This window comes from Bactrocera neohumeralis, chromosome 2 (assembly GCF_024586455.1).
Source record: "Bactrocera neohumeralis isolate Rockhampton chromosome 2, APGP_CSIRO_Bneo_wtdbg2-racon-allhic-juicebox.fasta_v2, whole genome shotgun sequence".
In the NCBI taxonomy this organism is placed as follows: domain Eukaryota; kingdom Metazoa; phylum Arthropoda; class Insecta; order Diptera; family Tephritidae; genus Bactrocera; species Bactrocera neohumeralis.
Genome location: NC_065919.1, coordinates 30242160 through 30258490, shown reverse-complemented (window position 1 = coordinate 30258490; position 16331 = coordinate 30242160). Strand labels below are relative to the sequence as shown.

Genomic DNA, 16331 nt, shown 5'->3' with positions numbered 1-16331 from the left:
TAGGACTTACAAACAACCGTTATGTGAACAAAACTATAATACTCTCCTTAGCAACATTGTTGCGAGAGTATAAAAATATTGGTAAGTGGCAATAAGTAGCAATAACAATAGTTCGACAACTCGAACCTCCAAGAATTCAGAAAGTGACACATAAAAAAGTTTGTTTAAAAGTTGTGCAAACCTTTAAAAAGAAAGTTCTTCGCACTATATAGGGTACACCTTTTAATGTTTGAAATGCCCACTGTAGAAGAAATTATACAAGGATTTAGTTGTTATTGCATCGGAATCCTACCGAGTTGACAGTCGGGTCTACGTAACCAGAACGGACACGGAATTTTTATCTGGCCAAGGACTGTCAACTCGACAGAATTTTGCCGCTAGAAGAACAACAACAACAACGTAATTGTGAGAGGTCGTGGCGGATAAAGTGCTGAACACATTGAGCGCGACACGACATGGCAGCACGACAGTGAACTGTAAATGGCGTCTTGAATCTTTCTACATAATCATTTGTAAGAAGGCAGCGCCATAACAATGGCCGGCATGTACACGAGAGAACACAGCTGTCCATTTTGCATGTACACAATTTCGTTGCGGCCATAGTAATACCATTCTTTTCAATGAAATTTTAGTATTTTGTTCAAAGTGAAATTTTTTATGCATAATGTAAGAAAAAAGGTAAATTTATTTGTTTTAAATTATCAATTGTTATTACAAATGATATAATAAAGCTATTTTATGCGTTTATTTGTAAAATAACGTCAAGTTTGTTGGAGCTTTGAATAATTTTACATATTAGTGGCATCATCACTCTACCTCATCTCTCTACTGTCAACTCTACTGTCGTCCTACTGTCGTTGGCAAATATAAAAATATATTGAAGTTAGCGAGAGCGACAACTGTCGGCCTGTTGTCGTGTAGTCGTGCAGCTGTCAAAATAACTGTGTCCATAAGAAAGTGTGTATTTTAATATTTGACAGATGTCGTTTGCAGTCTGTCGGCTCAATGTGTTCAGCACTTAAGTGTCAAATTTTGTCGGAAAACGCAATTGTAAGGAAGGGTTAAGTTCGGGTGTAATCGACCATTTGATACTCTTGCACATGTAAGGATTAAAGCCAGGGAAGTACCTTCAGGTACATAAAGCGTGTTAGTTATAAATCTGATAAATCGACCAACACTTTCGGTGAAAAGTCAACTAAAGGTACTGTTGTTAAAATATTCGGTACCTAGGGGCTTTAACAGAGGTCGAATCGTTACATCCGTGCACGGATCGGCAAACATACGAAAGAAAATTACGTGATACGTCAATCGTATGCGGTGATTGGCATTATTACATACGATAGCAAACGGATCGTAATATATTTTCAATTCGATCGTATTTTTCGGTCATAATAGACGTGGAACTGTCAAAAATGTTGCGAAATTTTTAATAAACTAACTAAAGCTAATTAAATATCAAAATGGATCCAACTTTGTTTTTTTAGTTGAGCTCTAGTGAAAGTGATGGGGATAAAAAAAATAGTACGGGGAGAGCTAAGAGATCGTAGCAAAAGCGTAGGTATAAAAAAAAAAAAAAAAAAAAACAAATTATGAATCCTCATTAACAAAATTTTCTTTGTAGATGTATCGTTGAACAAAGCATTGGAATCTTAAAAAGACGGTGGAGAATTTTGGGATATGGCGAGAGAGGAAGGTATCACCCTACAAAAGTGAGGCATTACGTAACATCTGCATAAAATTTACAAAAAGTTACGACCCTCAAAATTGCGATTCTTATCACACACAAGAAATGGACACCGGGGTAGCGAACCGCCTCACCGCAATCGACCAAACGATAAGAGACCAAATAAAGTATTCTTTAATTAATTTAATTCCAAAATGTGTATGTCCTTTACCTTGTAAATAATTTTATTTTTAATGTCACCTAAAATACAAAAATTTTGTTAATATAAATAATTTATTTTTTTATTTTTAATGAGATATACCATTCATTGGTTTCTTATTTATGTTCTTTATTACTAAAAATTATAAAAACCATACAATTTAAAAAAAATTTGCTCACATTTCCATAAATTTGTATATTACGATTGGTAATTGGCGTTCGAATGACGATTCGAACGAACGGATACGTTTATATACTCGTTCACGTATGTCATCATGCCAGATTACGATAGAAGCGTTACGATCACGTATGTTATAATACGAAATACGGGCTTTTACGTGACGAGTGATACGTTCCCGGATGTAACGATTCGACCCCAGTTTTTTGTTGGATTTGGACAATTTTTTGACCATAAGGTGGTTTACTCTAACCGCATTATTCGTGCAAAGTTTTATCCCGGTACATTAATTGAAGAATCAGATGGAATTTAAGACTGTGTTATATGAGAAGTAGGTGTGGTAGTAGACCGATTTCACCAATTTTCACACTGTAACATAAAAATGTCAGAGGAATACTACCAGGGGTGTTGTGGAATCAGAATTGAAACCGATAAAAAAAAGTAGTAGGTGTCATGAATTCAGATATTATGGGTTTAATGTTCGAACTAGAATTTGTGTCGGTTTTGGGTGTCATCGAAACCAATTTTATAGGTTTTGATATCAGAAATAAAGCAAGAAGATAATAGCTAATAAATGTGAATATTGCGTTGTTATTTCGGTGTGCTGTTAGACGGTTGAAAAAATGTAAGCTAAGAAATTAATTTATTTCATTGTTACGTATTAATTAACTTTATCTTTTATAGGGGAAAACATAAGAACAGAACACAAAATACCATGTTAATTGAATTTATGGAAAGAAATCCAGACATAAAAGGATGGCTGCAAATGTGGTTCTATGACACTTAACACCATACAAAATGTGTATTTATTTAGTCGATAATGTGATATGATATGATAAAGTAACACAGAAGTAAATATACTGTGATCTTGAACTCATTGTAAATTTGATTAGAATTGCTTTCACAAGATTTGCCACATTAGTACACAGCTGATTCGAATATTGGTTTTGCGTATGTACGAAAAGACGAACATCCAAACAGATTATATGGCACTATTGAAAATCAGAATTGGTTTGCAATTCTGACAGCTAAGCAAATCGGACTCCACAACACCCCTGTATATCTTAATTTAGTGCTTAGTTATGGCACTGCACAACAAAAAAAGAACAACCCATTTTGACTGAATTTTAGTGTTTTATTTATTTTATAAGACCTTCTGTTTTCCAATTCTACAAATTTTTTAAATTATTCTGATCTACTAATGCTTTCCTTTTCTGGGCAGCCGTCTGACTTGACACCGTTTGTTCCAGAGCGTATAAGGAATACTCTTGTGTAGGTTATCTTCCCTTTGTTAAGTAATTTATTTTTGGTACATACATATCTTCTTCTTGATTAGCGTAAACACCGATTACGCGACTGTAGCCGAGTTTACAATAGCGCGCTAGTCGTTCTTCCTTTTCTTTGCTTGGTGCCAATTGGTGATTCCATCGAAGCCAGATCCTTCTCCACCTGGTCTTTTCAATGAAGTGAAGGTCTTCCTCTGTTACCCTCGGCGGATACTGCGTCGAATATTTTCAGAGCTGTGTTCGTTCATTCGGACGACATGACTTAGCCAGCGTAGCCGCTGTCTCTTAATTCGCTGAACTATGTCAATGTCGTCGCATATTTCATACAGCTCATCGTTCTATCGAATGCGATATTCGTCGTTTGCATTAGTTTGGAAATTGCTCAGGTACACTCGAGAATATATGTACACATGGTGCATTCCAAAGTAAACAGGACTTTTTGAATCTAGCGCCCCCTGGTGGCGCCATCTATATGTCGACTGGTGCATTAGAATCTGATATCTTTATCGATTGTGAGAATTTCATGACATTTCATCGATTGGAAGTGAAGTTATTGCGTTTTAAGTGTCAGTATGTTTGTGTTACCGGTGCGAAAATGAGCTTCGAACAACGAACCAACTTTAAATTTTGTTTTAAAATTGGTAAAACTTTTACTGAAACGTTTCAATTGATGAAACAACTTTATGGCGATGATTGCCTATCCTGTAGCAGACTGCACGAGTGGTTTCAACGTTTTCAAAGTGGTCGTGGGAACATAAATGACGATCAACATGCGGGCCAATCAAAATCCGTGAAGACTGGAAATTCCATCGAAACTGTCCGTGAATTCATTAAAAATCAGTCGAAATCATTATTGAAATTGATGGAAATGGAATTGAACATCTCCAAAACGTCGATTTATCGCATTTTGACCGAACATTTGGGCTTACGAAAGGTGTGTGCACGGTTTGTTCCGCACAAATTGACTGACGACCAAAAAATACTCTCATCGATCGACGTTTGTGACCGATTATTTTACCAAAAATCACATTTTCCCCCCTGATATGACACCGTGCGACTTCTTCCTTTTCGGAAAAATGCATTTGCCCATGAAAGGAAAGCATTATGCAGACGTAGAGGACATTCAAAAGGCTTGCACCGGCATACTGGTCGCCATACCAGCCAACGAGCTAAAACACTCGTTCGACATGCTTTTGGACCGCTGTATTGAAGCAGAGACTATTATGAATAAAATAAATTGATTTTGCCGAAAAAACCACTTGTTCTGTTTTTTTTTAAGCCCTGTTTACTCTGGAACGCACCTTGTAAATAATAGTCACTGACAGACATATTCGTCACAAAGCTTGTAAGGCAAAACTACTGTACTTTGTAGCAACATCTTAATTCCTCTCCCAAGTAAATAGCGATTTTAAATTTCAATGAACGTTATTATTTTTTATTTATCATTTTACAATTTCTGTCACAAATTTAATTGGTGCTTTTTAAATATTCAAACTCAGTTGTATTCTGTGTTTTTTAAATCATACACTGGCCATAGTAATTACCTTCCGGAAAGCAGAATCCTCTTATAATATCCCGTTCAAGTGAAGGAAAGAGAGGTGCGATCGGGGACAACCCCTACCGGGATCGGAATTCTCAATTGCTGTAGCGATTATTTAGATTTTTCCTAGGGAAAAGCATTAAGTTAACTTTAATCGAAATCATTAGGTTCGGACCATAGGGAGAGGGGTGTTAAGTGAGTTGGTTTCATTTCTTATCTTATCTTCATTGGGCATGCAAACAGGTGATTAGTGTCATGCTGGGAGCCGTTATATACCGAACATACATTGTGACAAAAAAGTACCCGGAAATTGTAAATAAAACGCAAAATATATAATTATTCATCAATATTTATTTTGTCCTATCCCCACCAGATGTAATACACTTATGCCAACGATTTTTCCAGTCCTCGAAACACTTTTCATAAGCAGTTTTTGGGATGGCCTTCCGCTCCTTTAGCGAATTTTGTTTTATCTCTTCGATTGACTGAAAACGGGTTCTATTCCGATGATTGTTTGCACGTCATACTCATAAACTCATGCTTCATCGGCAGTTATAACGTAAACCATGAACGTGGAATCGGAATTCGACTGTTTAAGCATGCTTTAAGAGACCAACTTTCCAAAATCATTGGACTCGTAAGAAATGTCGAGGTCTCTTGCCATCCTTCTAACACTTGCCTGACGATTTTCATGTGCACTGTGTAGGATATACACTTCAACAGTTGAAGAGGTTGAAGGTCGTCCAGTACGAGGTGTATCTTCAACCTTGGACCACTCGTAGGCTTGTAAATCATGTTAACAACAGCTTTTCCAACATTCGCAACGATTCCGCACACGAAATTTGGTTAAAAATACAAAATTAGGGACAAATTCTTTGTTCGATATTTTAAGCCATTGTAAAAATCGCAACGCACTACTGAGGTGTACCGACTTAAGGGGTTAGGGGTAGTCAGAGGCACGAAAAAATGAGAATTTTCAGTATTTTTTTTTGCTATCGTGTTATTTTACAAAAGCAGTAATAAGGCATTATTATAGAATATGTTGATTTGAAGCTACGAAAATTAAAAAAAAAAAAAACAAAATTTAATATCCAAAGTTATAGTTGTTTGTGTTGACCCAGTTCCAAAAAAGGTACTTGCGGTGACAACCATAAGTCCTTAGAGATTCATCTCAAATCAATCGGACGAAAAATATTAGTTTTATAAATAGATAATGCTGGGTCTGATCGAAGGATTTTTTTTCAAAAATTAACAAAATGGCGGCCTCAGGAAATTCAAAAATTCAAAAGAAAAATCAACAGTTAATTGGTCTTAAAAAATCGAAATTTTTGAAAATAAAAAATCCTTCGATCAGGTCTGGGTTTATTATGTATTCTAAAAGCTGTATAAATTTCATTAAAATCTACTGAGCGGTTTCCGAGTTACAGTTGTCGCCAGTTCAAAAAACATAGTTTTGAGAAAAACGCGTTTAAAGTTTCCCTGAGCGCTTTGAAGTGCCCGAGCTCTCTTTTTTATTTGTCGAATAACTCAAAACCTAATCGGATCAACGTGAAATTTTCTGAGAATATTTTTAAGATATTACACTTCACGAAAATTAATTTTTTGAAAATTCTGGTTTCCCCCAAACCCCTTAAGGAACTGCTGTAAACAAACTGGTCGACAGATCGCTCTCATATTTGGCATAGTAATTGAGGACAGTCTTGCCATCTTAGCAAAATACATTTTTTGAAATAAATTTAATTACAATTTCCGGGTGCTTTTTTGTCACAATATACATATGTTTTGTATGTCAGGGTTTTTTTTGGACAGGTAGGAGTTTAACCTGCCACAGCCGTGGTCTTCGACAATAGATGTGCTGCGATAATGAAAATGACGAAACAAAATTTTAGCAATTTTAATTTCTTTATCTGAAAAATTTTCTAGGAAGAACTGAGTATTTTTTCCAAATTAAATATGCATTAGCTTTTAATACTTTCAATATTTTGTTCGTGGTGAGCCTTCTTCTATATGGTGGAAATGCCCATACATATGTACATATGTAGTTTTCTCACTATTTGTACATATGCGGAAATGTGCTATACTCATATACATACATACATACATGTCGGTTAATTTATGGCAAAATATACACATGTATGCGTGTCTAACTCCCGCTTACTGTGCAAAAAATTATTATTGTCAATTGGTTACGATTATTGTAATTGTTATTTTTTTCAGTGGTTCGTATGCAGTTATGTGTGTGTGTGCATGTACTGATGCATAAAACTTTTATTTTTGAAGAAAGCACGGAATTGCATACAAAAAAGTACGTACAGACGGCTTTCTTATTTGGTGCGTGCAATTTTGGGCCATTCGCTGCTGGCCTTTGCTCAACGATTTCAGAACCTTCACTATTGTTTTTACTGTGTTTTTTGCAGTTTCAGCTGCCTGCCGTTTGGCTGAAATTGGGCGCAAAAAGAAAATAACAAACCGAAATAAAAAACAAAACGTTGGCGAAACCACTTGCCACTTTTTTCGCTTTTACAATAATAATGTCAGAATAAAATATTCGACGTCTGCAATTTATTTGATCGCAAAAAATCTATTTGTGTATGCGGGCCAAGCGATTACGGTTAGTCAGAAGTTGAACGCGTTGGCGAGCGTGTGCCGGTGTCCAGTGTCAGGTATCTAGTGCAATACAAACGGATTATTAAGCAAGTGATACAAGTGAGACAAGACTAAAAGGATATTTATAACTGCAGGATAAAAGGAGATTTAATATAAGACTACTGAAAATACCATCAGTGCGTGTGTGTGTTCAAATTTTAAACGCGACCGAGTGATCGTAAATGCGTTGGAGCCATGTTTTGGGTATGAATAAAAAAAAAATGCTGAATGCGTTATTTGTTGTTGGTAAATTATTGCATATCCTAATTGTAGTGTAAACATTTTGCGGTGCTGGCATTTTTGCTGGCTTTATCGGTGTCCTCAAATGCATCGTCCCAAGACAAATCAACAACTGCAGCAGCGGAAACGACTCAAGATGAGGACACAATCGACTTGACGCCACCTGCAGACCTCACAACCGAAAAGGACGAAGATGAACGCGGTGCAGACCAGGTTTGAAATGTGCTTTTCTAGCAATAAATTTATACGACGAAATCGTCTACTTCTACTTCACAGATCGTGGGCCAGTCTTTGTTTCCACCGATCCTAGGACAGTCTATCTTGCCAACACCATTCAACTTGTTTAGTGCAATGTTTCCGGCGTTGAACTCCTTACTACTAATGGGTAACTTGTTCCCTGCCACGTCTCTTTTGGGCGCGCCCTCGTTATTGGGTTCAACACATCAATTAGGAGCTGCAGCGAGCGATGAGATGCCAGCCGATTCAAAGGTTGTTTTGGTGTTAGCTGAAGACCGTAATCCTAATGCTGCGATGAGAGCAGCACATCAGGAAGCTGCACGAACAATTCGGCAAAATGATATGTTTAGTCAGTTCTTGGCTCAATTCGGTCAAGCTGATTTTGGGCAGATGTTAGCGCAGTCATTGGAACAAATGCAACAACAGAATCCCAATCAATTGTTACAGCAGAATGCTGGGCAGTTATTACAGCAATTTGTGCCGCAAGATTTCTCTCAGACGATGGGTCAACTTTTATCGCAAACATTTCAACAGTTCCCCGGTTTAGATATGTCACAGCTTCCAATGTTAGGGCAGGCACCACCATCCACCGATCCTTCAGTAGGTTCAGCATTGCCGGAAGCGGAAGGTGAAGCCGCTGCTTCTGCAGGCGGTGCTGCACCACAAGCGCCTACGGGCTTCCAAATTCCAAATTTTCAGTCAGCCTTCGATGCAGGAACACAATTATTGGGTCAGGCTTTGCAACAACCAAATAGTGATTCAAGTTCTGGTTTCCAGTTACCAAATTTTCAATCAGCTTTGGACGCAGGTACACAAATGCTGGGCCAGGCCTTTCAACAAGCTAATGCCGATGTAGCTTCTGGTGGATTTCAACTACCCAACTTTCAGTCTGTCATAGATACGAGTAACCAAATGCTGAGCCAGGGAGGCAGCTTATTTAATCTTCGTCCGCTGCAATCGCTAGATCCATCCACATCTGCATCAGATGCAGAACCAGCAGCTTCACAGATATCTGAAGTTCGTGTCAAACCGGATACCATTTCCATAGCTGACCATGACCAGAAAAGGCAAAAGGATGTGAACATGGATGAATTGAAAATGACGTCGGCCTTACAAAAAGCTCTTCTACATAAGAAATTACCAATTTTGTGGTTCCGCATTCCCGCTGATTCATCTGAAAACGTTCATGACCTTGGAGTGAAAGAACCCAATGCATCTAAAGTGAAAAATGTCGAAGAAAAGCAACTACAAACAAAGTTGAAAGCGTTCCAACGCCAAGTTATGACCGAATTGAAGCTCCTACAGGACATAGAACGTCAAGCTAAGGAAATGCGTGCAGCGTCATTGGGCTCAAAGTCGCAGAATTTTAAAGATGATGCTAATGCTAACACACATACTAGTATGTTGAGTAAGATACCAATTCATAAGATAACCCGCTCTGATATTGAGAAAGCTTTGAATGACGATTATGTCAAAAAGCTTTTGCATAAAGCCGCAATTGCGAATCGCAAAGAAGTTGGAAAGATGCCCATATATACGCCAAGTGGTATAAATATCAAACGCCAAACCTCTAAGTCAATGATGGCTCCACGACAAATGTCAAGAGATGACATTGTGCGCTTGATGGCCTATGCATATCGCATGGCAAGTGATAATGGAATTCGAATGTTGGAATCTTCAGAGAGTAATAAGCCATCAGGCGACCCGGAATTAGATGGTAATCAAGCTACCGGAGATACTTCCAAAACAACAGAACGTAAGTGGCCATCCGATGCAAAGACGCCAATGAATAGACAGTGGCTGAATGAAGAAAATCGGAATTCAGATGCAAAAGCTTTTAAACAGGATCCCCAGTTAATGCAAATGAGACAAATGTGGGCGGAGCCAAAGCCACAAGTAGCAATACAGCAGCCTATGATGATGCAGCAGATGCCAATGATGCAACAACATGAGATGCCTCAAATGGTAGCGAAGCAAGCTCCAATGGAATTACAACACATGCCGATGTCAATGATGCAACAACAACAGATGCCTCAGATGGTAGCGCAGCAAGCTCCAAAGGAGTTGCAACATATACCGATGCCAATAATGCAACAACCACATATGTCAGCCCCCCAAGCTCCAATGGAGATGCGACAGATGTCAAGGACGATGCAAGAGCCGCGGATGGTAGCACAGCAAACACCTATGGAACAAATTCAAGAGCCACAGATGCTAGCACAGCAAGCGCCAATGCAGATTCAACAGATGCCGATGCCAATAATGCAACAACAGCAGATGCCTCAGATGGTAGCACAACAACTTCCAATGGAGATACAACAGATGCCGATCCCAATGATGCAACAACTACAGATGCCTCAGATGGTAGCACAACAAGTTCCAATGGAGATACAACAGATGCCGATGCCAATGATGCAACAACAGCAGATGCCTCAGATGCTAGCGCAGCAAGCTCCAAATGAGATGCAGCATATACCGATGCCTATGATGCAACAACCACATATGGAAGCCCAACAAGCTCCAATGGAAATGCGTCAGATGTCAAGGACGATGCAAGAGCCCCGGACGGTAGCGCAGCAAATACCGATGATGATGCAAAATCCTCGGGTAGCGATGCAGCAGCTGCCTATACTAATGCAACACACGCCTATGATATCGCAACAACCTCAGACCGAGGAAATGCCGCAAATGGGTACACAAGACGGTACCATGATGTTGCAACAAATGTCGCCGGATATGCAACGGCACACCGAAGAACAAAACGTAGTCGGTGAGGCTACGCCACAAATGTCTGAGAATGCTGGAAAAGCTCGATTTAAAGGTAATCTATTTGGTATATTACGCGACAATATTACTCTCTTCCCCACTGACTCATTTGATCGATCAGGCGGCTCCGCTTTTGATGAATTCGATATGCTTGGACTGGGTGGAGGCCATGATAAAGGGAAAAAACAAAAACATGGATCACATTCTGGCTTGAGACCGACAATTATTAATTACTATTACAATGCCGGTGGCCGTCCATCGACTTATAACACTGGTGGCTATGGCGGTGGAAGTTCAGGCTATGGCTCAAGCAGCAAACCCAGCTATGGGGCGAGTTATGGTAGCGGTGGTAGTGAAAGTTATGGTACGCCTAACGCCTATGCTGGAAATGCACCAAGTTATGGAAGCTACGGTGCAAGTGCCGCAGGAAGCTACAGTAGCGGATCTTACAGAACTGCTGTTGGAGATGATGAAATAAGAGCAATGCTTCAGGAGCACTCACAAATGGTGAGCAATTTTAATCATTAAGTACTTGTGATTATCACATCTGTAGTGCCTCTTATAGTATTGTCGTGGACTCGTAGTTTGCTTAAATCTTAGACTTTTGAATATCCAATATCGAATTACCATAATTTCAATATTTGTTACCACCGTCAGCTTGTTTCTGTATTGATAAAAGGTTGAATATATGGTTCTGTGTATTTGGCAAAAATATTAACGTATAGGTCAGTGTCTGTAGACCTGAAATATATATGTACATTTTTTATCTATAATTGGCGTTTAAACCATTCCTGGATGTTTTTGGACTTCTTTTTCTAAAGCCGAAACTTGATATTGTCGGAAAACAAAAAGGGACTAAAAATGTTCACTCAGAAGTGGGGTCGCTATTTAAAAGTGTCTGGCGATCCGCTGTACTTGTCCCAACAGGAAAGATTATTTAAAAATAATATTAAAATTGTTGCTAAGGTGGCAGTCCTTGGTCGGATAAAAGTCCGCACCTGTTTCAGTTACATAGATTTTATTGCCGCAGGAATAACTTCGGTACTTAGCGACACAAAACATATCCATTAAATAAGGCTAACGATCTATCTCGACTCCATTAATTTCACCTCTAAACTATAGCTGGCGCAAGCTGAATATATGTACATATCTTTAAGAAGAGATATTAATTAATGATCAACTGTCATCGTTTCGATTTCACACATACAAGTAGATATTGAAAATGCCGTATATCTTGAGAATACCTTTATGAATAGCCTATTTCCATATCTGTAACGTGTTTTATAGTGATAGTAGATAGATCATATTCATTCTATATCATTTATCATTTATCATTTAGTTACTAATTACTTCACTCATGCTCATCAAAATTTTGTTTTTGGTTTCCGTGCAAATTTCATATCATTAACAGGTGACGCATTTCAGAAAATGATGTCCGACATAGACCGCAACCCCGTTAATACCACAGTTGTGCCAAGTACAACAACTTACCAGGAAACGTCATCGGCCACTGAAAACATTAATCAAAAACAACCAACATCGCAGACGGAAACATCTTCAATTACTGATAAGCCAAAATCTACCACAACAACTACAATAACAACGCCTACAACTTCGGCAACCACAACTTCGTCAAAGTTAACAAGGTTAGATTGTAAGTTAAGACTAAACAGTATTTTAGCTAAAGGTAAAACTTACAAAGGAGACTGCATAAGGCATAAACGAAACGCTAATTATGGCACGCTGCAAGCGATTGACGCAAATTCTTTAAATGCGTTACGTAAAACGTATAAGGACTCATTAAAAGAGATAACGTTGAACCCCGATGAAGATCCGGCGGAAGCTCTGATGCGTTACAATGCCGCTTCCATTCGGGCTGCTTTGGAGGAGGCGAATAAAGCGCCAATGGAGATCAACACAGGCGGTGAAGACGCCACCACCATTGAGAGACATAACAATGAAGCGTATTACGATGGCGTCCAAATGCCTATTTTGAACCACGTTCCTACTCATTTGCAGGTGTTTTCAGAACCTACCCCTTATGTAGCTGATCAACATAGCCAGCGCAACAATCATAAGATCATCGACAGTGCTGTTCGTGAACCAGTTAACGTACAACCCCAAATGCAACAAATTCAACTACAAGAATGTGAAATTCTGAAAAGAAAACAGGATCATATGAAATCCGTAGAAAATAATAGTTTTCCGCCGGCTATTGTCGATCCTACAGATTCGCAGCACGCAAACGTTTCAAATGTGAATGAAACGCAAACATCTGAAAGTGAGCTCAGAACCGTGTTGGAGCTTATTAAGCAACAGATGCAAACGTGCTGTGACAAGTGTCGAGATCGAATTTTGGGCAACATAAAATCGAATATCAAGGCATTGCATTTTTACGAGAGTGTACAGAAGGATGAAGCGACGAGGATGCCTTCAAAAACGGCAGTATCGGCTTCAAACTCGAACTCCAAACGATGCAGGTATGATAACCAATTCGAAGAGTGGTTACGGGAAATGGAGGCCAAAGGGTATGAATCCAAGTATCTGACTAAGTCGCATCATTGGCAGTATTTGAACAGCGGTAAACTGGCTTTAGCTATGGAAAGCGGTGAATACGATCAGGAAAAAAACAATAGAGTTTCGAAGGAAACTAACGAACAGTATTTTAAACGCTATACTCCGCCAGGTATCCCGATGCATGATAAGGACCGGAAAAGTAAAAAATTGTCAAACAAGAGTAAGGGTAAAGCATTTGGAAAAAAATTACCGGACCTGAACTACTCTATTAAAGAGCATGTGCATGTTGTGAACGATGAGTTGAGACATTTAAAGAAAAACTCTGAGGAAGTTACACTCAGTCCATATGCCATGCGTGGTAAATTCAAGAGCAGTAGTGCTAGAAAGCACAGTGGCGCTGCACCTGTCACCGTACCGGTAAAATTTAACGCAATGTCGCAGCTAAGATCGTCTCTAAGCAATACAGCCGAAGAAAATAAGGCTAAAGTGGTGGAACTGTTAAGTTTACTCTACGATTTAAACCCAAGAACTGAGAGTACGACGAATGGTAAGCCCGCACAGCTCTCAGTTGTGGTTATGCCAATTTCGCCGGCAACTACGACCGCGAGTCCTGGTCAAGTTGCTACCACTGCTAGGGCACGAACAAAACGAATGCGTTCCCGACGAAAGCAGAAAGTAGAAAATGTTATAGCGACAAAGGTCGAACAAAGTAGTATCGCTAAATAGTGATAGAGAAGTCATATATTTATATAAATTATATTGATTATTCATAAGTTATATAGAAAAATAAGGACATATAATAATTATACATATCTCAAATTTCAAGGTCTGTTAAATAATACTTGCATAGCTGGTTTTAATTGTTTTATTTTGATTAAGTTTTCTTACTGCATTTAGAATTCCATTACAACGATTGCTCATTTTTGAAATTTCTCTTACATTTATCATTTCATGCTCACCCCATAAATGCGGCCAATGATCATCACATATCTCCATCTCCAAAACTCATTCAAAATCACGTTGATCAGCTCTAGTGTTAATCCAGAAAGTTCATCTTCTATGGATCCTGAAAATGTAGGGTCGATTTTCAGCTTCAGTCCGAATATCTTAACACCTTTTATGGAGTTACAATCTGTACCATTATATGAAAGCGATCCATGGAATCACAAATCGTATGATTTGCACTATCCTCTCTATGTGGGTGGTGGAAGTTATGAAGCATATTTAAATAGCAAACGCTTAAAACGGAATTCGCGTGGTTACACAAACAACATACTCACACCCAGTATTCTGGATCATTTCCTGAAAGTACGTGTGCAATTTGAAAAGAGCTTTCCGGAGCTTTATAAAAGCTTACGTGATCAACAGCGCGCTCTTAATTTGACCAGAGTATTTGTGAAACCGCCCGTGATACCTAAAACAGTGATGTACCCACCAACAGAATTGGGTGCTGCCGAATTGTTACCATCAGATCTCAGCTCCATTCAAAACATTGATCCCACTACTAAAAGCGAAGATGTTACAGACTATTTTTTATTTGATGATGATGATTAGAATAATGTGTCCTTGAAAGTGGCCTACCAAATATTTGTAATTGAGAAGTGTAAAATAAAATAAAATAATTAAATGTGTAAAATAGAATTATTTTTGTACAAATGAAGACTTAGGAATAATTGATGTGATTTTATAAGAGTCAAAAAGGTTATTTATCGTTCGGAGGCCGGCTATTTTATTAGATAACTCCGGAAAACTATTTTATTAGATAACTTTGAAACACATATGTATGTACCATAAATTGGTATACATACCAATTAAATGAAGTGATTTACCTTGGAGAAGTAACACATAATAGATAGTTTGATCTCCTATGGAATTAACAGAAAGCAAAACGGCCGAAGTAAAGTTGTTGTTAACAAAGGACTAAAAATGAAAGTTAATCATCTGAGTTCTGTATTAGAAAAATAGGATTGCATAGTAAGAAGTTCAGCTATGCCACAGACACTATTCATGAGTCTATCCATTAGCCTGTATAAGCGGTAACTTGAATAAAAATTTAGATATATTGATGAAACTTGATAGATGTGTTTCCAGGCACCCAAGAGGGGTCGGTATTGCAGATAAAAAATGGTTATTTGGTATAGGGTATCGCAGTGGAAAGGGCATCTTTGAGCTGAAAATTTTTGAATGTGGGCATGGTTCCGAATTCTAATAGGTTTGTTCACCATATTCCCCAAAATATATTCCTAAAAATAAATACTCCCAATATTTATTTTTTAACTATGAAAATGGGTTAAATTAGATGTTAATGTTAAAATAAATGGGCGATAATTCAATAAATAATCGCGTCAAAACATTAAATTTTAAATCAATTATGGTACGAAAAAGCTTCATAGGAGTTATTGCCAAAAGTGAAAAATGGGGTGGCATCGCCCAAGTTTGAATGAAATCCTATATCTCTAGAACTACTTGACCAATTTCAGCCAAATATTGTCATAACATTATTTGATTTTCTTATGTTACATTGTGAAAATGGGTGAAATCGGGCTACAACCATATGTCAAAATAGTAAATTCTATAAGATTTTTTCACTTTACAGTATATACATTGAGAGCCGTTTTCGAAATAAATGTTTATATGTATTATACATTATATGTACATATATATGTATATACAATATGTATACTCGTATAGTCGAAAATTATTCGAAATTGGACAATATATTTATTTATTTATATTTTATTAAAATTCAAAGAATTTCTTTTTCTGAGCAAAGGTTGACCCTGTGTCAATAATGGGTAAAATCGAGTTCACCTCATATAAAAATTTTCAAACTTCAGCTTGACTCTATACCGTTTATATGTATGTATATCTAGATAAATATGTGAGTTATCTTAATAAAATCCGCACTTAGGTTCATTATACCCCTGAAAGGTAACCAATTTAAGTCTTATCCAGCAATTCTGTGGATTTGGAAACATTCCTGATTCTTTCCCATACCGGGCTAATAATGTCTCTTAAATTAGAGTATTGGGAGCCGTG

The 16331-nt window shown here is 37.9% G+C and overlaps 1 protein-coding gene across 2 annotated transcripts; it reads left to right on the top strand.

The window, feature by feature from the left end:
* Positions 1-7512: 7512 nt before the first annotated feature.
* Positions 7513-14933, top strand: LOC126763331 (defective chorion-1 protein, FC125 isoform). 2 transcript variants are annotated; one of them, XM_050480723.1, is made up of 6 exons: positions 7513-7736; positions 7806-7985; positions 8049-10830; positions 10897-11282; positions 12201-12421; positions 14321-14933. In XM_050480723.1, the coding sequence occupies exons 1-6, from the start codon at positions 7728-7730 to the stop codon at positions 14844-14846; spliced, it is 4104 nt and encodes a 1367-aa protein (XP_050336680.1). In that variant the 5' UTR covers positions 7513-7727; the 3' UTR covers positions 14847-14933. The 2 variants fall into 2 exon arrangements, with proteins under 2 accessions (XP_050336680.1, XP_050336672.1); XM_050480715.1 differs by lacking the exon at positions 14321-14933 and having other exon boundaries at positions 12187-12273.
* The last annotated feature ends 1398 nt before the right edge of the window (positions 14934-16331 follow it).

Bases quoted from the DNA above. Each gene is read 5' to 3' on its own strand.
- LOC126763331 (XM_050480723.1), top strand. The intron at 10,831-10,896 runs GTAATCTATTTG...TTGATCGATCAG, and splicing joins TGGAAAAGCTCGATTTAAAG to GCGGCTCCGCTTTTGATGAA. The intron at 11,283-12,200 runs GTGAGCAATTTT...GACGCATTTCAG, and splicing joins TTCAGGAGCACTCACAAATG to AAAATGATGTCCGACATAGA.